Below are 23,166 nucleotides of genomic sequence, written 5' to 3' on the forward strand. Positions count from 1 at the left end.
CTCATACAAACAATAGCGTACCAATATGCATCATTTGGATGTTGTTCTGTGATTTTTGGACACACCGCATTGCAGGATAATTTCATGATGTTACAGCTCTTTACTCGAAAAACGAACATACCAAACACTTCACCCTTCCTAAGACACACACTGTTCTAATGTTTGACAAAAAAATCAAAACTGTATCTTGTTGTCTTCTTATTTTTGGTTTGTTTGTTTTCAATGTTGGACAGTGGCATCCAGAAATGTCTTATATTTCCTTCAGATGCTGACCTCGTATATTTTTTGTTTGTTTGTTTTTGTTTTTATTTCGTACTCAATCAAGTTTATTGTCATAAAAAAAAAGACTATGATCATTTGGCTGTGTAGCTGTATAAGGTGCCCTTCTGCCTAAGTGTGCATGACAAGTGGAACAAGTCAGAGGAGAGTGCATTTTTGGATGCGTCTGTGTGTTGGGGTGTCTGCCTATGTCACTGATGGGGGTGGGATTGGGGGGAGGGGGGTTGTATGGGTGTAGGGTGGGGAGGGAGATGAGTTGTGTTGGTTGAAGTGGGGGGTGGGGTGGGAAAAGGACCTTTAGTCCGCCAGCGTGACGCGTGTGTTTGCTGATATGCTCGCCAGGGAGGCGAATAAATGTGTGTGTGACAGCTTCCATCAGGTGTTTTGACGTTTATGTCTGCGCTCAGTGCGTGTGTGAGTGTGTGCGCACAAGCTTGAATGTCTGCGTGTGTGTGTATGTGTGGAGACCACAAGTTCAACAACATTGGCACTAATGAATATTTCTTAAGTTGTGGTTTTAGCAGCCTTTTATGTTTTATATATTGTCTGAATTGCAATAATAATAAGAAAGATAATAATAATACATTTTTTAGAAGTAAAACAACTGAAGGCATTCATACTGGGACATGCCAAAACACACCAAGCTGAGCTGGAGAGGTGTCTTAGAAACACTTAAAGAAGTTACCAATTGTTTTATTTTTTTTGTTGTTGTGTATCATTTTAAATTAAGGTGGGCTTTATCACTCCTGTTCAGGTTTTTTGTTTTGTTTTGTTTGTTTCTGATTTTACAAAGGAGAAGAAAGTAATTTAAACAAAGAACAAGACAATTAATAAAGGTTGAATGAAATTGTGGGATGGCTCCGCGTCGGATTGTCTAGACTTGGTGTTTGTGTTTCACCTGTACGGATAAGGAACAATTTGGCTAAAAGGGTAGATCAGTCTAGGATTTTGGAAGCTGCAAATAGCCTGTATAAATGATACCATGTTTCTGGATTAAAGAGGATTTTGGGACACTGTAGTAACCAGTATACTGACTGTAGTGCGTACCTGACCAGATAAGTCCACAAATATCAATGCCAGATATTGGTATCCACCATCTCTATCCAGTGTTGGGATGAGGGTGTAAATTTCCCTTGCAGTTAATTATTACTCTCACTGTTTATGAAGTTTTAATTCTGAGGGTATGAACCCTCAAGGTGAGGATCTGAATAATTTACTTATCACAACCATTTTTAACCTCTGAAGGCCTCGTTTTTAGGCATTATGGCATTGTGATGAATAGAAAGGGAGGTTCAGACCACTTTGGATTGACATTTTAGACCCGGCCCCAGTTTTTACAAATCAACTCCTCTTCAAAAGTCTGCGGTTATTATAAATGAGCACATATATGAAATAAGTAGGACATCAAATGATTAGGCGACAAATACACGTTTATATTATTCTGAATTACTATTTATCATAAAATAGGCTATACAAGAAACCTCAGTAGTGTCGTGAACAATCCCAGCCCCCAAGCCCTTTCGAAGCATGCGCAGTGAGGATGAATTCCCTAGGCTTTCTGAACCCTGTAATGAGCGCTTCGGCCAAGAGGGTAGATCTAGTCGTAGTCTACAGTGCATTGGAGAACGAGGTACTGCTGGTGCTGAAGCTAATCCGAGGGGATTGACTGCCTCTGTGGCAAGAGGAGAGGTGAAAAAAAGACGAGTCGGCTGTGAACTACTTACCCAAACAAGAGCCGTTAAGTTTTTATATTAAACTAACCTCGAGTGAACAATATCTGAACTGACTGAAGAACCACAAGATGCAGACAACATATTTAAATGGATATGTCTACGACGAGACAAACAGGATTTACCCGTAAAGATTTTCAGCGTTACATCGGAAGATAAACATGGATGACGGAATAACGATGGCTTTGTGGAATTAAGGCCGAAGCGGTGTTGTTTCTACCCTTTTCCCGGACAAAGGTAGTCCTCTTTTTATCGTAGTCGTTTTGACAACTTTATTTAAGTTTTTTTTTTTTTTTCTCTAATTTCGAATAGCCTACTTAAGTGGCATTCAGATATATAACACAAGTGTGACTACACGATATAAAGTATGCTACAAATGCAAACCGTAGCCTAAGCCCATGGGTGCGCTGCAAGAATGCCTTTCCCAACATTTGTTGTACAAAAATAATGCTATAAATTGCATGTCAATGAACTCTGTCTCCCCAACGAACTGTCCCCGTAGATTACGCTGCGCGTGCTGTTCAAGATACTCAAGTGCTCAACACTGCAAAGGTAAGTTTATTACCATTGTTCAGTACGCTATAAAGTAACTCTACCCACAATGAAGAATGTTACGTTTTAACTTTGTGTGGAATGTACAGCTGAGAGGATGATACATTTTTAAGAGGTTTATATTTGTGCAATTCTCTATTATGTTGACAAAATCTGACCCCTGGTGCAGCTATTTCCAACTAGTCATTTTCATGACTCTTATATTTCTTTTCAAGTCATTATTGGGATTAATGTAGGCTTGGTCAAATCATTTCAGCCACTTTTGCTTTCTTGTGGTCGCTGTATGTGTTGCTTAATTTGTCCTCCCAGTTCCCACCTGTTAGATGGTCCTGCCAGGCAACTCATTCCATTGTGTGTGTGTGTGTGTGTGTGTGTGTGTGTGTGTGTGTGTGTGTGTGTGTGTGTTTGTTTGGCCGAGCCTGTTCCATTGCATTTCAAATGAGCACATGTCGCCTAAGGCCTCAGCAAGATCCCACAAGTCTCCAGGGCATTGTATCCATTCATTGAGTTCAGTGAGCATTGACATGCTGATAACCCAGAAAAGCAAATGCTCAATCTCAGATCTAAACATATGGTGAGGTGTGAATCATGGACAATATAGTCAGAAGAACAAATTGCCCTTTGCGTCACAAATAACACAATGCATAAACAATAACAGTTTATTTTAGGGCAAATGACCTTGCAGTGTATGTGCATCACGATGATGATTGATGACGCATGGTGACAGTTGTCAAGTGGTTGCCATGTGAAATCTTCCTCCTCTGCGTGATCGGATGGCGTAGGTCCTCCCACAGATCCACTCACGTTTTAGTGGCTGAGCCAGAGTGACTCACTCACTGGGCTTGAATGTAGACTTTTATTTTGTTAAGTTATTCACTCATCTGCTGGTGGAGGAGTCCTTCAGAATGCCATAAGCGCTGACTGACGCTGGATTCACCAGGAAAAGGGCTGACCTGCTTAGCTCAGTAGTCTGCCCTGAAAGCCGTCAGACGGGGGTCATACCCTTTAAAGCCCTCTCCCAGTAGGAACTTTTATTCATAGTGCTGTCAACATATTCTTCTATATGCATTTTGTGCCCTTATTTCCCCATTGTTTTGGATTGGATGGTCACCACGTGATGTGTTGATGAAAATGTGTGACTGTAAACAAAGCCCGGTGTTCACAATTTGTTTGGAGTCAGACAGGAGTCGTTAGAGGAGTTATGCAATGTCATTAAGGCCTTACAAGCCTAGTTAGCGCCTCCCGATTCTGTTTTGCATCCAAGCCGTGCACTGTGCTGAAATAACTGACGGCTTTGGAGTGGAGACCCTCTCTCTCTTCTTGGCAAAACAACACTCCCCTCATTTTTGAACTCGTCCTTCTCTCAGATGCATAGGCTGTGGAGACGGGATGTGCCACTCTCCGAGCGTTTGGGGGAGGCCTCTCCGGCCGGGGCAGTGCTGGGGACGCCGGCCACCGTGGCCCCCGCTGGCCCCAACATCTCCTGGCTGCCGGAGGCGCCGCTGCTCACCCCGGACCAGCCCATCTTCCTCATGACCACGGCCGCGCAGGCCGTCTCCGGCTTCTTCGTGTGGACGGCGCTGCTCATCACCTGTCACCAGGTAACGATCGCCTGCTCCCACCGCTTGACGTCATGGCAAGAAAGAAGTATTCTGTACGTGAGGCTTGTGGCTCGGTCATCACCGATCTGCTTTCAACGAAGCATTCATCTCTGAATGCAGCTGTGTTGCTTCATGGTTGTTCCCTCCAGGTCATATTGTCTTATATTTACGTAACCATGTCGTACGTCAACATGGACACATCTCAGTAGAGCACCTGCTTTTTTGGTAGCTTATGACAACAGACCTGTGCCCAGGGAAATTGCTCCTGGTGTTTGCCTGGCAACTGCTGTTTACACACACGACTGCTAGGATCATTGCAGTCGACACAATGGCCCTCACATCATTCTTCACATAATGCTGTTTCGTGTGGTTCAATTACCAAAGGAAATGTTAAACAAATATATTTGATGCGTAAGCCATTAGCAAAAGGCTGAGTATATAATGAGGTTTTATTGTGTTGGATGGAAGACATCATTTTACGCAGACATAATGAAGTACCACTCAATTCCTTTGAGTCCCTCCCTCTCTCTCTCTCTTTCCCTCCCTCCATCAGATCTACATGCACCTGCGCTACTACAGTGCACCTAATGAGCAGCGCCACATTGTGCGCATCCTCTTCATCGTGCCCATCTACGCCTTCGACTCGTGGCTGAGCCTCCTCTTCTTCACCAGCGAGCAGTACTACGTCTATTTCGACACCGTGCGGGACTGCTACGAGGGTAAGGCTCACGTTCTCGCGCTCTCACGTTCTCACGTTCTCACGTTCCTGTGCTGTCCATCTACAGCGCTGACGTCAGGCGTATTGCCCCTCGCTGGCCAAAATGAAACACGTGTGCCACCTCTTCAGGCAAACTGTGTGGTGGGCCAGCAGCCAGCCAGCATGATCCAGTTTAGCTGGTGTGCTTCTATTCTGAGCTGGGAATTGGAAATGCCATAGTCATGGTTTCAAATCCCAGAGGTAGAGCCACAAGGGGGGATATGGATGATTTCCCTGCTCTGTGAATCCGCTGGCCAGCAGTCATTGAATACCGCAACAACGAGCTCACTGTTTTAGCTGGTGAGTGCGTGTCGCTCTGTACTTTGATGGTCTTTTTGAAGAGGTCAGGCCCCGATATTGAGTTGTCCTCAAACAGCTTCCCATTGTCAATGATTCTCTGGTGCCGTTGGCTAAAAAGAGGCCACGTCCTTCGCGTTGCATTGATTCTTTCTCACCATGGCACACGCCGATGGCCACAATAGCAGTGAGAATTGTGATTTTACTGTGAAACTGTGAAAATACAATCGCTCATTCGCTTCACTCGTTCTCACTTTCACTCACTCTTTCTATGAGTCAGTCTGCAACACCTCCAGCCAGCAACAGATGGCTGTCTCTGTCACGTTGACGCCAGGCATCTTTGTGCTCTCGCTCTCTTCCTGTCCCTCGGGACGTCAAGGGAGGGAAGCCTGGTCGCCTGGTAACTGTTTTTCACGGCAGCACGAGGAGGAGACTTTAGGAGGAATGACACATGAAAAATACGTCAAGGGGCCGCTGCACAGCAACAGTCTATTTTTAAAGAAAAGAAAACGTCAGGGTGTCCTTGGATGATTATTTTGAGCAGTTGTCACCTTTTACATCCTTTACATAGTCCCGGTGGCCACAGCATGTCAAAGCCATTATCAGCGTTGTTAGTCTGACTGACACCAGAGGAGCCGTGTCCTTTACAAATGGCACAATGACACTTTACGCATCTGACAGTCACCCTGAAGTTGGATCTCTCAAAAAGGAGAAGTTTTTATGTCTGTGTTTGTCTATGTGTGTGTGGGATGGAAAAAAGTGTGTGTGTGTGGGATGGAAAAAAGTGTGTGTGTGTGTGAGACAGAAAGGGGGGGCTGATGTCTGCATCAGGAGTCTTCCCAACCCCCAGCATACAACAGCTGTGTCCTCACGGGGCTACCGGCTAAATTTAGAGCCATGCTGACACACAATGCAATGCACAGCTACGTACACAGACACGCACCCGTTGCACACACACACACACACACATACACACACACACACACACACACACACACACACACACACACACACACACACACACACACACACACACAAATGCACACATAGAAGAGGGAAATGGGAGAATTTTGCCTCCTGCTGTGAACGGAAATGCAGGCCTCAGGGGGAGCCTTTTGGGGAAGCTGAGCTAAGGTCTCTTGTGCTGAACAGTCTGACTCTGGTGTTGGTGGGTGGCGTTGTTTACCAAAGGGGAGGGATCTTGGCCAAAATCGTTGATATTTATATGTGCGTTTGTGTGGTTGGCCAATTTCTTTTCTATGTAGCCTACATGTATGTGTTTGCAGGGAAATATCGTATCAACATGTCTGCGTGAGCATAGTGTACATAAATGACATGTGAGCGAGCGTTCATGAATGTATACTGTATCCTTAGTAAGTGTGTATGTAGAAATATTCCCCCCGAAGTTATCTTTTAATTCATTGTGTAGCATTCTTTCAGTTGCCACAGTGTATTGCGGCAATGAAGCAATTGCATCAGTGCAACGCTGGCCTTGGCTGTTCTAACTGATGTCTGATCAACCACTTCCTCCCCCAGCCTTTGTGATCTACAACTTCCTCAGCCTGTGCTATGAGTACCTGGGAGGGGAGAGTGCCATCATGGTGGAGATCAGGGGCAAGCCCATTGAGTGAGTCTGGATGTCCCACATGTCCCTCACAGTCCACACACTATTGTCAACTTAAGTAATGAAAGGCTGAAATGTGTGTTGACTGAAATAACATTATCTTGTTAGATTTGATTTGTATTGCACGGTATAATATGTTTCCTTGTGTGTGTCATTCAGGTCCAGTTGTGTCTATGGGACTTGCTGTCTGTGGGGTAAAGCCTACTCAATTGGCTTCCTGCGCTTTTGCAAGCAGGTAGGCATTGAAAGCCCATCCCTGTGTTTTATGTCTCTCTGTCCCATCTCCTTGGCGTATAATGCTTCTCTTGCGCTGATCTGATTCCCTTTTTTTTCTCTTCTCCAGCTCTTGCTGTTTTGTCATTACCTTAATGGAACCTAATCTCTGCCTCTCAATCTTTTTGCTCTCGTAGCTGTCTGTCATCTGAGCCCTTTATCCCCTCTTCTCCTTCACTCTCTTGCTCTCAATCTCTCTCTCGTTCTCTCTCCTCACTCCCTCTCTTTCTCTCTCTCCCTCTCTCTCTCCTCTCTCTATCAGTCGGTTTCCCTGTGTCAGTACAGTATTTTATGGGGTTCGTAATGTGCTGTGCTGCCTGTAATACGAGTCTCTCCTGCTATTTCAGGCCACGCTGCAGTTCTGTGTGGTGAAGCCTCTGATGGCCATGGTCACGGTGATCCTGCAGGCGTTTGGGAAGTACCGTGATGGGGACTTCAAGTACGCTCTCCTCTTGACATTACCACACTGTGCCATGCTGTGGCCATTACATTTAGCAGTGCAGTTGCAGTTGCAGAAGTCTCACACAACCAGTCCTGTTTACGTTTGTGTTCTTAATTCATAATGTGAGATGATGTGAGTTTAGCTTTACTTTTTAATTGTCTACAAGGCACTAAGTAAGCACTGACATTGTCTATATATTATTTATATTTCTGATCAGCTATTTTGAATAACCAAAGAAAGAATGTCCTTGTTTTGAATGCGTTTGCTTGTTGGATGTTGTCTCTCGCAGCGTGGCCACTGGGTACCTGTACGTGACCATCATCTACAACATCTCGGTCAGCTTGTCTCTGTACGCTCTGTTCCTGTTCTACTTCGCCACCAGAGACCTTCTGAGCCCCTACAGCCCCATGCTCAAGTTCCTCATGGTCAAGTCCGTCATCTTCCTCTCCTTCTGGCAAGGTGTGTGTGAACCAATATCTATAGCTGTCTGTCTGCCTGCCTGTCTGTCTGTCTGTCTGTCTGTCTGTCTGTCTGTCTGTCTGTCTGTCTGTCTGTCTGTCTGTCTGTCTGTGTAAAAGCGATGACACTCAAGCACAAGTTACAAAGAACTTCCAAAATGACACAGCCCCCCCCCTCCCTCCACACATACACACACACAGTCACACACACACCCCACCCCAAGAGTTGACAAGTTAAAAGTGATCATAATGAATACATTAATTTGATGAATCCATCAAATCCCATCCAGGGATGCTGCTGGCCATCCTTGAGAAGTGCGGTGCCATCCCCCAGATCAGCTCTGCCGAGGTGTCCGTGGGCGAGGGCACGGTGGCGGCGGGCTACCAGAACTTCATCATCTGCATCGAGATGTTCTTCGCCGCCCTGGCCCTGCGCCACGCCTTCACCTACAAGGTCTACATGGACAAGCGCTTGGACCCGCAGGGTAAGGAGGAGGAGGAACCCGAGGGAACATGGTGGGATTGTTGTGAAGAGAAAGTTGCTGATTTTTGAGAAAATAAATCTCTCAGCGGCTGATCAGTTCTGAAACAGAATCTGTTTCTCACAAGATTTCTACAAGACATAGAGGACTAAAGTGTGGGCTAAAGAGGATGTGTAGTAGGTACCTAAAGGCTGTTATTTCTGTGTTATTACTCTGATTTGATTTGATTTGTTCCTGCCTTTGATTGTCTTTGCCTTTCTCTCTGCTGGAACCTGCCCCCTTTTTTCATATGGCCTGTCCTTTTTATCCCTTTTTATACTTTCATATTCCTTTGCCCTGTTCTCTCATTCATTCTGTGTTCATTTCTGTAACACCTCCCATTCTTCTTCTGTAAAATTGTCTCCACTAATCATTGTCTCTCTTTGATAACTGTCCCAACTAATTTCCTGTCTTCATCCTTTCACCTTCATCCTTTGTCCTCCCTGTCGTCCTCCTCCTCTCTCTCCCTCCCTCTTTGTCCTCCTCTCTCCATGCTGCGTTCTAAAGGGCCTGTTCCCACATACGGACCGTCCGGTATGTAGTCTCTGGCTCTGGCCTCACAAGAGTAGCCACTTTCAGTCTCACTTCTGGTCACTGCTCTCTGTACAGAGCGCACGCAATGTTCTCTTCAAGTAGAACAGGTGCAGGACTATATTTTACTCCCGAGAGTTAGACGGCTTCTTAATCATATGATTTTTTTGAGGTCAAATGCACCTGGGTTTGAAAAGATGCAAGTCTTTTCAAGATTCATTACACACAGGTGGGGATGAATGCATACAGGTGCCTTATTAATATTATATCTTGTACAAAAATAAATTTAAACTTTATAATAGTGTAATATAGGCAAATTCTCTGGAGGATCATTAAAAAGACATTTCAGGTTAAAAAAAATAAATGACAGCAGTCCTAAAAGGATGAATCTTGCATTGGTGCATTTCAGCAGGCAATATAATACAGTACAGTACTCAAAGATACAGTACAATACAATCTTTCACTCAACAAAGTCATTTGTTGTTTAAGCTCCACATATGTCCATATACTCCACATTTGTATGTAGACATACTGTACAATTTCTATGTAATAATTGTACAACTAGCCGTGTCTTTCTGTGTCTGTGTCGTCTCATCATCGTAGATTGATTTTAGTCTTTTTTTAAAAAAGATATTATTCTTTTTAGTTCACCCTCTCCGACCCCATTTGTACCTATTGGTGAATAAGTGAACGCTCTTCACCGTCAGCGTTTGGCTTTTCCCCCCAGGCCGCTGTGCCCCCATGAAGAGCATCTCCAGCAGCCTGAAGGAGACCATGAACCCCGGGGACATGGTCCAGGACGCCATCCACAACTTCTCGCCGGCCTACCAGCAGTACACGCAGCAGTCCACGCTGGAGCAAGGCGCCCCTGCCCCGCCCGTCTCCCGTAACCATGGCACCACGGTCGCCCGTGACAACGAGAAGACCTTACTGCTGAGCTCCGACGACGAGTTCTAAAGTGTGGTTTTTCCATGAGCATCTCCTCTATACGTCGTTCCTCCAAATTATGATCAGTCCCAGATTCAGACTTTTGAAGGGGGGATTTTTATTGTACTTCAGATGGACTTGGGACCTCCTAAAGGCAAAATGAGACCAACCTGGTCGTGCAGTCACACTACACAACTATTATTCAAAAGCTTTGTGTATATTTCTTTGTGCTTTTCTGTTGATATTGCTACATCAGATGCCTGACTGGGAACTCACTCACAGGTTCTCCACTGTGGACAATCAACCTGACACAATCAAACTCCAACCTGATACACACAGTAGTTCCAGTAGTTCTATATTAGAAAGATCAACATTTCAATGGCTATTACATGTTGATTTTATATATATGCCGTTTGTACTCAACTGACATTGCTTTTGAGACTGCTTACTGGCCGATATGTTGTTTTCCCATGGGTTGAGTCTTAACATCCCAAAATCCATCTTTTTAAGCTTTTAAAGGCTTTAAAAAGATGTCCCATCCTCTGCTTTAGCTATCTATTGTGGTCTCCTCTGTAGTGGTGTCCATCCATGAGTGGTGTCATTGTTGGTGTTGACGGCAAGTGGTGCTGCGGAGGACCCTGACCTCACAAAGACCGGCATCTGTCTGGAATTAGTCGTTTGTGTCATTGTTTTTCCTGTGTTGTTGTTTACAGCGCGTGCTGGTCTGGTAGTGAGAGAGGGGAGGTGAAGGCTGGTCTCATGGGCACACGGATGGGTGCACAGGGAGTGCTTGATGGGACATGATGAGATTACAGATTAAGAGAAACCTGCTCCATGCGCCGGCTCTGGAGAGTAGCAAATCGTCGCCGGGTGGGATTAGGAGAGAGTAATTGGGGCGTTATCCGCAGTGCCCAGATTAGTGCACTAACCAGAGGACCACTGCCGTTAAACTGTAATCTGGGTTAGATAGCAGCAATACACAAACATCTAGGTTATGTTTATAGATGTGAGTGGGCTACGGGGAGATAGGCTAGTGTTTAGCTGCTTTTATGGTCTCCATATATATATGTGTGTGGAGTTGGTTTTATGGAGCACTTTGCAAGTGTGTGCAAATAAGATTTGCATTGTGAACTTGTGGGTCTGCTTTAGTTTTAGCTTCATGAGAGACGGACTTTTAAGGCTGTGTCTAGATCGGTACATCATTATGTGACATGATTCATGGTCCAGGTCCAGGTCCTGGCATTCCTGGTGGCACGTGCTGCTGATCCGTGAGTAGAGTCATGTAACTCTGCTGACTTCCACTCTCCACCACTGGAGGGAGAACAAGGAACCAATTTTATGACATTCACTCGGTGATCGAGGCATAAAAATACCCCCACTTGCACAACCGACACATACGCACACACCTTATCTGACGAAAACACAGACCATTACCGTTAATGCACACTTCTTCCGGGAAAGGACGGTGTGTTGAAGTTTGAGCTGACTTGGGAAGTATATAGCTCTCAGCAGTCGATTTCACAGGAAAGAGGTTTGATGTCTACTATTTGTTTGGTAGGTTTGATTCTTTAATTGGGATATATTGATATGGATGTATTTATGCTCCTATGGAAATTAAATTGCAGGGGCTTTTATGGCACTATTTCAATTTATTTTGTGGGGTCCTCAGAAGCAAAGGGTATATCTTTTACATATTGCCCTTCACTAGCCTATACCTAAAAATGTTAATCACCTGAAAGTTAGAACAGTAACTTGACCTTTAAAAAAATGTATGTGATTTGGCAAACTGTCAGAACATGGGATATATTTTATTATATATAAATATATATATATTGAATTTGTTATAGAAAATATAGAAGTGTGTACATAGTTTTCAGGAAAATTTTAAATATTGAATATTCATATTGAGAAATATGAATGATGTTAAGATGGGAGGAAACAAAGGCTTAGTTTTGTACTCTTGCTCTGTTGTGTTATTTTATATGGTTGCTTTTTTGTAAAACCGGTTCTGTTTATCTGAAGTTCGAAGATGATGCTTATATTTTCTTCCTGGCAATGATGAAATAAGAGTACAAAATAAATAAACAAAACTATAGTTGTTCTTTATCTGTTGCCCATGTCTGGTTTGTGTGTCTGGTTGCACTCTGTGTGACCACATTACCCCCCTTTCCCACACACTGCTAATTTTGAAGTCATTTCCACAAAGTCATCGCCTAAGTGCGGTCCTGGTTCCAGAAAGCCTTCCCATGTCTGGGTGGGGTATGGTACACCCCACATATCATCATGGCATGCTGCCCTACTTTTTCCTTTCCATGAATAAAAACTTACTCGGTTATTCATATTTCTTCATTTTAAGTAAAAAGATTGTTGAACATAGTTTTAGTATTGTCAAGTAAATGCCAGACCTATTGTACCATTTCTGGTATTGTATGGTGTTAGTTTACCATATCAAGCAAATGTTACACATTACAGGTTTATGTACAACATATACAACATTTATTCAATTTATGTATAAAATAGACACTGTATTTCATTTTTACTATAGAAAAAATATATGTAATAAATACAAATGACACAGTTTTTTGTTTTGCATTACAAAACATCCAGCAGTTTCAAGAACAACAAAATTAAGCAAATGAGATGGATGAGCTAATTCTATTTGGGGTATTAAATCAATAACATTAAACACCAAATGACAAACTCATATTCAGCAGCTAAGGTATTCCACTGGACAAACCCCATAAGGCTAAATGCTTCTCAGTATTGCTAACTAAATCTCTAGATATATTTGAGGAAGTGTTTTTGCAATGTGTTAAAAATATCAAATATACTGAAAAATCGTTACCTGTTACCCAATCATCTGAAAGCCCCTAAAAGCTTAAGTTAGCATGACTGGTGTTTTTTTTTTTTTTTGGGGGGGGGGCCGTCTTGACATTTCTTCAGTTAGCTGTGACGCACACCACAATCCTTTTCCTCTTTTTTATCCTCCCAAACATCACTAAACATGTTCGAAACTTTCAAAAGAATCCCTTCCTCAAACCTTTCACAACATTCCTTCTCCATCTACTCGTTCAGGCATTATCCTTCCTTACTCCGACACTTTCTCTTCTTTCCTCGTCACACTCTTCTTTCTCTCGCTTTCTTTTTGAGGGTTTGAAGCACTCCCCTCCCACTCGGTCTGGAAATATCTTTAAATCACTTTCAAAATCATAAATAATGTATTCACCCTGATCTTTAAATACAAATACCACTAAAATCAAGCCACTAATGACATTAGTACAAATATAACTATCTAGGCATACACAAAACCATAATTAAAGCAACTGGAACACCTGCCTAGGGACATCAAAACTGCTTATTACAATAGTTTAACATTACAAAAATAATCATACCCCAATGTAAGACAGGCGCATACTTCAGTATTTGGACTTAAACATCACAGCACTCGTTAGCTTTGTCATCTCTATTTTTAAATACAAATAAAATAACTCTTGATAAATGTCACCGAACATTTTTGTCTTTTCTTTTTGTACAAACATTACAACATGATAATAAAAAGGAATGTTTCCATAGACTTGCTTTGACACCGCATTCTATGGGACCCTTACTATGTGGTTCCAGCAAAACTCACCAACTAGCACTTAGTTGAAAGTCACAGACATTAGCCTAGCTTGTACTTGATGCTAGCGCACACTGCAGTACACTTCACAATAAACATGTATTCGTGTTATGCCTATAAATACACACACACAAATAGAGATATATAAACGTATATACTGGTAACACAGTGAAGCACAACAGATGTTTACCAACAGTTTGTGGACCAGAGTTTTGTGTTGTGGTGGAAGCGGCAAGGACTATGCAGAACATATCCACAGACACTTTGCTCATCATTGCAATATCAAAGATTACAGGCTGACTGTCTAGGGAATTAAATAAAATCTTAATTCAAACAGACCTTGTAGTCCTATGTTTATGAATGAGTTATGAAGTAGTTATTAGCACTAGTTGAAACTGTCTCCGCATCATGCATGGCTTAGGCAATTTTGCTGCCATCATTCCATCTGACATTTGGAAACATGGCACAAAGGCTTACATTTTGTAGGATGGTTTTCAACTCACTTGCTGTGGTTGGTCAAATGGTGCCGTTTTTAAAACATGCTATTTTTGAGGCTGTTTGTAACCGGATTGTTTCCAAATGTCATATTAAAAGGTAAGCCCTGTACATGGAATGTTTCAATAGTCAAGTTCAAACAAGCTCTGATTTCATACACACTCTCAATGGCAAACAATTTTCATGGAAGCATCTTTTAGTGAAATCCTTACAGAGCACAATCAAGCCCCTCAAGAGTGATGATCACGTTGGGATACATCTAGGTTGGACATAGATGTGTCTGGGACAATAGTCTACTGTACTGAGCAACTTTAACAAATGAGTTCCTATCACAGTAGTTGATTGTTTCTATTGTCCTGTGGGTCTCTGTATCCCTGCAACTACAAGTCTGTGCGTGTGAAAGAGGCTCTCAGGAAAAAAGAAAAGAAAAAAAAAAGAAAAAGAAAATACTTGTGTCACTGACTATTGGCGTCACGCTGCCTTTCCCCAAGTCAGTCAGTCATAGCGTTTCAGTCCCATTGGTGTGAGTGCATAAAAGTGAGTAAAAGAAGAGTGACTGTGTCTCTGTGTGTGTGTGTTCATGTGTGTGTGGGAAGGAGAGAGAGGGACCTGACCCTACGAGCCTCCCCCCTGTTCCCTGGCTGCCGTCTGTGGCTGCTGCGGACTCTTGACGATGGTGATGACGGAGGCGGTGTTGAGGCGCGGCGCCGTGGCGAGCAGTGCCCCGCCGCCCGCCCCCTCGCTCTCGAGGCCGCGGGCGAAACGCTGCAGGGCGGCCAGCCGCGCGCCCAGGCCCTCCAGCTCGCGGCGCATGCCGGCGTTCTCGGCGCCCAGGCGCTCCACCTCGCGCTGCAGCTCCTTCTTCTGCTGCTCCAGGGCCTCGCGCTGCGACACGCGCTTCACGCGGCAGCTGGCGGCGTAGCCGCGGTTCTTGAGCGTGCGCCGCCGCTGCTTCAGCTTCTGTACCTCCTCGCGTGAGAGCCCGCGCAGGAGCAGGTTGAGCTCGCGCACCGACAGAGACATCAGGTCACTGTCCGACATCACTGGCATGTTCTCGCCACACTCCCTCTTGACCTGAAGGCAGAAACATGGAAAATTAAATCTTTAGAAAACTCTTAAAAACATCTTCATATCTGTAATCTGTTGTCTGAAAACTGATTAATATGGTGATAAAAACAACAGGGACAGGCACACTATACAATGTTGACAGATGTGGTGTTGTGTATTAATGGTGCCTTTGTTGTTAAGGTTGTCATTACAGGCACACGGGGCTGACCTGTTTCTGTTGCTTATCAGTATGGGTTGTGTGGTTAATAGGGCAGCTATCTTGGCATCCGGTTTATGGTAACTGCAATTTTAAAATGTGCTGTGTCATCGTAAACTTACACAAGCCAAAGGCTCAGTTTAAGATTCTTCCTGTGCCAACATGTAAGTCAACACCTACACTAACTGTAGTCTTTGGAAACATAGATTACAGAGAATTTTAAAGAGAAGGGTTTTTTCAATGTTTGTATTCCCCTTTAAAAATGTCTGCATTTCCTCTTTAATGAATTAAAGGTCAACAAGGCCCTTTCGTAACTTAAAAGCCACATGATAGTGTAGGTAATAAGTAACCCTGAATACTGCAGATGGAACAGCCACAAGGGGGAAATCTATTGATGTTACCTTCAGTGCTTTGCTGGCTCTGCTATCCGATGTCATCTCTAGGTCTTGTGTGGGTACACTTTCCTGTAATAAACAAAACAAATAGCCATACTTAATGCCTAAAGAGTTGCTAGACAAAGACAGCTTAACGATATGGCAAAGCGAGTTCAATATATATATTCTTTCATTTTCAGAGTGTAAAACACTTCTGCTGCTGTGGTTTTCAAATTAAGTAAATCAACTTCAAATGAGGTTCTGAAAGCAGAACAAAATTTCCCTATGACACTAATCACAAGGAGGAAGAATGCCTCACACATGAACACAAGTGTTCCTCTTTTTGTTACCTTGACATTGTTACTATTTGAAATTTCATATTAGAATCACAATATTGCTTGGGACTGAAAGGTGCTGTAGCCCGACTATCAATTGAAATTGTAGGCATTACAGCATGGCAATCGAAACATTAAAAAAAAAAAAAAAAAAAAAAACGCCTCACTCATCAAATTAACAACAACACACAATACACGTGTATGGCAACTCGGTCTTTAGTATAGGTTTTCAGTGTAAATGACAGTTAAGCTTGAAATAACTCTTTTCTTTCTAAATTGTACAATGGCATGTGTAACTTCTGAGGAGTAGGCTAGTCAGGCAAGCCACACGAGGCGTCTCTGAGAAAACGTCTGCGACCATTTCTATCAAGTCACAGTGATTCAGCAGAAGCCGCGTGCCTTGTCTTCCAGTTTTAGCTGTATCCTCACCAATTGTTCAACTTGGTCATGGAGGTTTCTATAATAAACGGACACATCCTAAATCAACACTACATGAGCAATACAATCGACTAAATAACTGTGAAATGCCGGTAATGGCATCATGGAAATATCCCAACCACGGCATTGTTCTGTCGGGTTACAATGCGTTGACAGTTGTCATGTCACTACCAGCTAAAAATGGTGCTGACTTCACATATCTTGTAGCTAGCACACTTGCGCAAGTACATTCCAATAAGAAACTTTGATCAACTAGATGTTCTGTTTCGAAGAAACTAGGTCTAAATTGATAACAAACACTAGAAATGTTAAACATACATTTGGTTATGAAACCTATTTCCTTATTTAAGTGGCCAGACATATGACTAGCTGGCTAGCGGGAAACAAGCTAATTAGCACTGTGACTAGCTGCAAGCAAATTAGCTATCGATAGCTGACGTTAGCTAGCCTGCTAGCTAATATGATCTAAACAGACCAAGGTAAACAACATCGCCTTTACTACGCCAACCGTAGCTCCAACAATTGTTAAACAACCCTTTTACATTTTAAAAATACTATAATTCATGCCAAGTCGCGTTTACTTTTCTCGCTTTCTCTGCTTTGATCTTGGTAAACATCTCAGGCTCAACAACAATCCACCCATTTCCTTATAGGGACTGGATTTGGCGAGAGCCTAGCATGTGAATCTTAGTAGTAAACAAAACCACACTTATAGCACAAATTAACTCTAACTTAAACCTACAATTCAACGTTGACATACTTACAAGTCAGCAATTATCGTCACACAGCCAGTAAGATCGATATAAAACCATACAGATGGAAATGACCGACGATCACAACAGAGCGTCGCGAAATAAATATGCTACCCGAAGGCAATGTAACGTTATGCTAGCTAGCAACACACTTGTGCGACCGACAACATGGAATAGCCTGTCTACTCACTTTCTTGTGATGTGATCCTGTTCGTCACACGCTCCTTATAGTTGAAAACGACCTACACATACAAACGACACGGTTCCTCTCATCAAATATAAGCAACTAACGTTACTTCTCGGTCCGCCTTTTCCCGGAATTACTCACCGTCTCCAGATTCTTTCATTCATAAAAAACAGTTAGGATGACGCAAGGCTCCAAGAATGAGGGCGGAACCTGAACGCCCCCACAGTGGAGGCCTACAAAAAACACGTAAACAGATAAGTTAGGGACCGATCACATCCTTCATGGACAGAGTGTGAATAGTATTAACTGGTTGCCTTTAAAGACGCTAAGGGAAAAGCCCTGTAACTGCTCTCCAACAGCCTAATGTTCATGAGCAGAAGTCTTGACATTTTGGCATTTAGATTCCCGATTCCCGCAGACAAGAGAAAATAATACTATTAAAGAGAGAATTAAGACAATGCATTAGTTCACTGATTTAGTGATGAATAGACATACACGTACTTCTGGTTTATTTTAGGTGCTTACATAGGCTACTTAAACATGATCAGACAAATAACTTGGTAATGAAGGTAAAAATAGCGCTCATACAAAAAACGATTAGCGAAGCGAATTTTTGCGTCTGTTTCCAAGAATGTTGAAATCAGGGTAATCCTTGTAAGCGCAGGTATTTGACTACTTGGGCCAAGTTGAGCGGTCCGCTCCGTCGACAGAGGGCGCTCTTCTTCTTGCTGCAATTTATCAGGTAACGCACTTTTCCCATCAGCCATCAACGCACATGTAACCCAAGTGACCTCGGTAGTCGTGTGTAAAAGACCGGACAGTGCATGTTCTGTAGACTACTTGCAATATTACATGTAGGATATTAATCGTGAACACCAAAGAGGAAGTGATTGAACACTATACCATCACAACCAACCTTCATTATTACAGCGCACAGGCTGTCTTAAAGCAAAATTCATGGCTGGAATTGAGGGATTGTCGCCCGCTGCGGGCCCTATCGAAACCCGGCCCCCCGAGGACGAGATTGAAGATGATGAAGACGAAGATGTAAGTCACTTCAGAAGAAAACATTGTACAGCTTGACACATATTACAACGGGCAGGGTTTTTCGTTTTATACCGACAGTTAACGCTACACATTTTACAAACGAGTGACATTTGGTGTGGGAGGTTAGCTAGGTTAGCTTATGATAGCTACAAGCTAGTTAGTTAGCTAACTGCCGGCTAACTGCACACATAGGGGTAGCAGTTGCTGCTAGGTAGCTCGTAGGTTGAGTAGCATTAGCCCTGAAAATACAAACAATTATGTGGTTGTATGGCTGCGATAGACTACTGTCTCTCAGTACAAAGTAAGGCTTGAACCATACCATTATATGTAAACTGCTCGTATACATCTTGTTGAAGCCGTTAGTTAAATACGCAGGCAACGTTACTGTTCTTACGTTAAAGCAAGTTAACATGAATGTCGTTAGTAGCATTTGGTCTGCGTTCTGTCAAAGTACGAAAGTGGTGATTTTATTGTTCGAGAAGTGACGCATATAATCTACTATTTTGTAATGTTCATGTTCTGCAACTGCCTGGTAAACAGACTGACCTTTGTCTGACAATCTTCCTCCCTATAGTTGGATGAAACTCTGTTGGAAAGGCTATGGGGACTCACAGAGATGTTCCCTGAGTCGCTGCGAAGTGCAGCAGATGTGTCAGCACAGAGCTCTTTCTCACTTGCCAAGAAGCTTTACAGGTGACATTTATATTTCCATTTCATTCGTTTGCTATAAGAACGAGATATCTGACATCATGCAAGATGTATTCAATTATCAATATCCATACCTATATTACAGCTTCTCACGAGCAGCACTTTGGGTGGGCACCACTTCCTTCATGATCCTTGTCCTGCCAGTGGTGTTTGAAACAGAGAGACTACAACTTGAGCAGCAGCAACTTCAACAGCAAAGACAGGTATATACTAATATATTGCCATGATGCCAATTGCTGGATAATGGTTTTAAAGTGTGTTTTGTGTCAGCCTGTTCAAGTTTGTGGCTCCTGGCTTTTGTAAATGAGAACAAAGCATAGTGGCTTGGATCAGGCCACAACCCACTAGCCGGTCAGGAGGATGGAAGCCAGGAGTGTCATTTGTCTGGCCATTGAGCTCATGTAAACAACCCTTCACCAGAATCACACTCTACCTTTAACAAGCATAATTATGAAATGTTTTTGATCTTGGTTTAACCTGCAACTTTAAAAAGTATGGACAGCATACTCAATCAAAAGTGAAGTCACTGGAATTAGCTACAAGGTTATGATTTAACTTAATATAGTTGGTTGTGGGTGAACTTGGTTGATTTTCTGACTACTGATGTCCTGGTTGCAAAAGGCCCTGCAGTGACATGGGTTCTGTCAATATCTCTGGCCAATTTGAATGACTTAATCAATAACATAAGTGTATAATGCCATGCTGTTCATGGACTTTACAGTTGTGGCGAACCCATTGTTTCATATTTTCCCATTTATGATTATCCAATTTTAAAGGGATATTCCGCCATTTTTGGAAATACGCTCATTTTCCACCTTCCCTCGAGCAAAACAATCGATATTTACCTTGTTCCCGTTCATCCAGCCATTCTGTGAGTCTGGCGATACAACTTTTAGCTTCAGCCTAGCATAGATCATTGAATCGGATTAGACCATTAGCTTCTCGCCTGCTAGCTTCATGTTTAAAAGTGACTAAGATTTTTGGTAATTTTCCCATTTAAAACGTGTCTCCTCTCAAGTTAGAAAGTGCAATAAGACCAACTGAAAATGAAACCTGCCGTTTTTCTAGGCTGATTTGACATGGAACTACACTCTCATCTGGCGGAATAATCAAGGCAACTTGCAGCTACTGGCACTACTACTGCTTGTTGTCTATGGGGACTATTTTCAGATGCTGCGTAAGATATCACTGCGCCTATGGTACGTTTGCAAGTTGCCTTGATTATTACGCCAGATGAGAGTGTAGTTCCATGTCAAATCAGCCTAGAAAAACGGCAGGTTTCATTTTCAGTTGGTCTTATTGCACTTTCTAACTTGAGAGGAGACACGTTTTAAATGGGAAAATTACCAGAAATCTTAGTCACTTTTAAACATGAAGCTAGCAGGCGAGAAGCTAATGGTCTAATCCGATTCAATGATCTATGCTAGGCTGAAGCTAAAAGTTGTATCGCCAGACTCACAGAATGGCTGGATGAACGGGAACAAGGTAAATATCGATTGTTTTGCTCGAGGGGAGGTGGAAAATGAGCGTATTTCCAAAAATGGCGGAATATCCCTTTAAGATGGAGTTCCAGTCAGCTCTTATTCTTTCTGTCTAAATGGTAGCTAGCCCTGCAGCAGCGTGCCTATCGGTACACAGTGGTTGTACACAAGTCTAGAGTGCCCTTCTGAATGTGTTAGTTGTCTCATACCATCTTCCTGATTTCTCATCGTTGAAGGGCACAATAATATTCGTTTATTGACCAGTGTGGCCAAATTAAGTACTATGTTGATTGACTGGGAGTTGTTTATGGCTCAAACTAAGCCGCTATGTTTTATGTGTTTTATGTTTTTACATGACCATGTATTAACACCAGAGTCTTTTTGTGTGCAAATGCTGAATAGGCAGTTAGAGGTTTGTGGAGACCAATTTGCTGCAGTTTGCTAGAAAACGTCATGGGGAGAGAATTTCAGACTTCTCCTTTCCATGGGCTGTAACGTAAAAAGGCCAAAGTGCAGTCTAAATCTAACTTAAGTTAATTTAACAATGAGACACATTTTTCTCACTGATTTAATGCGATGAGCAAGATCCTAAGCACAAACATGGGTGGATCAGTTCAAATTTTTCCACAAACGACATAATAGCTTTAGTTTGTGCATAAACGGCTCGACTTCGCTTGGTGCCCTTCATTTCAATTAGGGCCCCGTATCTTATTCATGAACAAAAAGCATTATCTTCAGTCACAGATTTCATTGTTCATCACTATTGTACTTTTTTCGTTTTTTGACTTAATTCCATAGCATATAGTCAATCCCCTTTGCTGCCCGTTGTGACCAGAGACAGGAACACAGGAAGGCAACAAATTCAGTTATGATTATATGACACGCTTTGATACATGAGCACGACTTTAAAAAAAAAGAAATAAAAAAAAAAAGAATTTAACCACTCATGTCTAAAATCAAATATACTAAAAAGTTGGAACCACTTGTCTCAGAATCAGCGAAATATAATCAGTCTCTGTCTGTGCTTCTTGAATTAACTTTGTATATGCACAGTATATATACTCTGGCATGCTATGTTGTAGATATTACACCAATCATTCATCATGCATCCATCCTTTGTTGATCAGTACTGCGCCACTTGTTGAATTAAAATGACCCATTCTTGTTTTTGTATTTTCAGATCTTATTGGGACCGAATGCTGGAATGTCTGGTGGCATGCCTGGGATGATGCCTCCTGCACCAGGGAAGATTTGAGGACTGAGCAGCAGTCGATTTAGACCAGAAAAGACTAGCGGTTGTAAGAGGACAAGAAGAGAACTGCGGGGGGGTCAGCACGCATACTCATTCCAACCGAAGGGTGTGATGAGAGATGCCAGCCGATGGATGGAGAGGAAACACTAACCTTCCTCTCACTCCCTCTGCTCAGAAATATCCTCCTGTGTGGACTGACCTCTAAGCACTGATCTTTTCATGTTTTTTTTTTATTATTATTATTTCATTTCATGTACTATAATAGTTCTGTATACGTTTGTGTTTTCAGTGGCGTGAGGGTGGGCCATCTCGGAAGGGTTTGTTTATCAAGCTGTTTGGTTGCAATCGTGTGTATCCTCTTGTCTGGGGTGCAAATTGTCCGTGGCAGTCCTAACTGTTGCTGGCGTGGCTAACATGCTAGTGGAGTTACACAAGGCTAAATAAGTATACATGTGGGTAGGGGTCAGATGCATTCAGAAATATTCTGTTTGTATGTTATGTGAATTTTAATAATATGGTCATGTCATCTACAAGAATGAGCGCTTTATGACTTTGCCTGATCAAGCCATATGGCAACTTCCTATAATTGAATAGCCTATGCAGAACATTAAAAAAGATACTGTCTACATTGGTCTACATTGTTACCCTGCATCACAAGACAAAAATGGTCCAAATGTATGTATTGTCCTGAGTGAGTCAAAGAACTACCCCTATAAGATGTACAGAGTGGTATTGAACAATCACCTAAGCAGCTACATGTTGTAAAAGTGAATTGTTGAATTCTATCTATTGTCTTTTTACCTCTGCTTTTGAAGCAATATCCATGTATGAGGAGACTGCAGAAATAAAGACGCTACAAACAAGTGCTAGATACGCTGCTTTTTCTGTGCACGCAAAATACATATTTGTCTTTTCATGAATTATGGGAGTGTAAACAAACCTGTTGTCTGTGTATAGTAATGTTGAATAGAGACTGACATATTGACATATCACTCTAGTGATGTTTGTGTAGACTACATGGCCTGATCGTAGGCCTACTACACGTCTACGACAGAGAACACCACTGGCTACAACAGAACGTCAGCATTGAGCACGAGCGTTCTCTCCCGAAAGAAGTTTTCATCAGATTCATCAGCAAGCATAGTGAAGTGGTAACTTCAGACAATACTATTTCTAACTCAAATGTTGTATTGATGTCTAAAAAAGACATGCGTAATATTGT

General features: G+C 42.6%; 3 protein-coding genes across 5 annotated transcripts; 2 read left to right on the forward strand and 1 right to left on the reverse strand.

Annotated features, from left to right (window-relative positions):
• Positions 1–1,851: 1,851 nt before the first annotated feature.
• Positions 1,852–12,098, forward strand: tmem184ba (transmembrane protein 184ba). Its single transcript, XM_062526336.1, has 10 exons — positions 1,852–2,246; positions 2,512–2,561; positions 3,929–4,162; positions 4,716–4,881; positions 6,753–6,843; positions 7,000–7,075; positions 7,461–7,552; positions 7,845–8,014; positions 8,304–8,498; positions 9,793–12,098. The coding sequence occupies exons 3-10, from the start codon at positions 3,929–3,931 to the stop codon at positions 10,020–10,022; spliced, it is 1,254 nt and encodes a 417-aa protein (XP_062382320.1). The 5' UTR covers positions 1,852–2,246; positions 2,512–2,561; the 3' UTR covers positions 10,023–12,098.
• An 811-nt stretch (positions 12,099–12,909) lies between these two features.
• On the reverse strand, positions 12,910–18,061 carry maff (v-maf avian musculoaponeurotic fibrosarcoma oncogene homolog F). 3 transcript variants are annotated; one of them, XM_062525687.1, is made up of 5 exons: positions 17,958–18,061; positions 17,460–17,689; positions 15,772–15,834; positions 15,383–15,454; positions 12,910–15,180 (listed from the first exon to the last, which is right to left on the reverse strand). In XM_062525687.1, the coding sequence occupies exon 5, from the start codon at positions 15,154–15,156 to the stop codon at positions 14,722–14,724; it is 435 nt and encodes a 144-aa protein (XP_062381671.1). In that variant the 5' UTR covers positions 15,157–15,180; positions 15,383–15,454; positions 15,772–15,834; positions 17,460–17,689; positions 17,958–18,061; the 3' UTR covers positions 12,910–14,721. The 3 variants fall into 3 exon arrangements, with proteins under 3 accessions (XP_062381671.1, XP_062381669.1, XP_062381670.1); XM_062525685.1 differs by lacking the exons at positions 15,383–15,454; positions 17,958–18,061 and having other exon boundaries at positions 17,460–17,657; XM_062525686.1 differs by lacking the exons at positions 15,383–15,454; positions 17,460–17,689; positions 17,958–18,061 and adding an exon at positions 17,282–17,442.
• A 161-nt stretch (positions 18,062–18,222) lies between these two features.
• On the forward strand, positions 18,223–22,807 carry tomm22 (translocase of outer mitochondrial membrane 22 homolog (yeast)). Its single transcript, XM_062525689.1, has 4 exons — positions 18,223–18,503; positions 19,078–19,196; positions 19,297–19,414; positions 21,873–22,807. The coding sequence occupies exons 1-4, from the start codon at positions 18,414–18,416 to the stop codon at positions 21,945–21,947; spliced, it is 402 nt and encodes a 133-aa protein (XP_062381673.1). The 5' UTR covers positions 18,223–18,413; the 3' UTR covers positions 21,948–22,807.
• Positions 22,808–23,166: the final 359 nt, after the last annotated feature.

Source organism: Sardina pilchardus, chromosome 22, assembly GCF_963854185.1.
Source record: "Sardina pilchardus chromosome 22, fSarPil1.1, whole genome shotgun sequence".
Lineage (NCBI taxonomy): Eukaryota > Metazoa > Chordata > Actinopteri > Clupeiformes > Clupeidae > Sardina > Sardina pilchardus.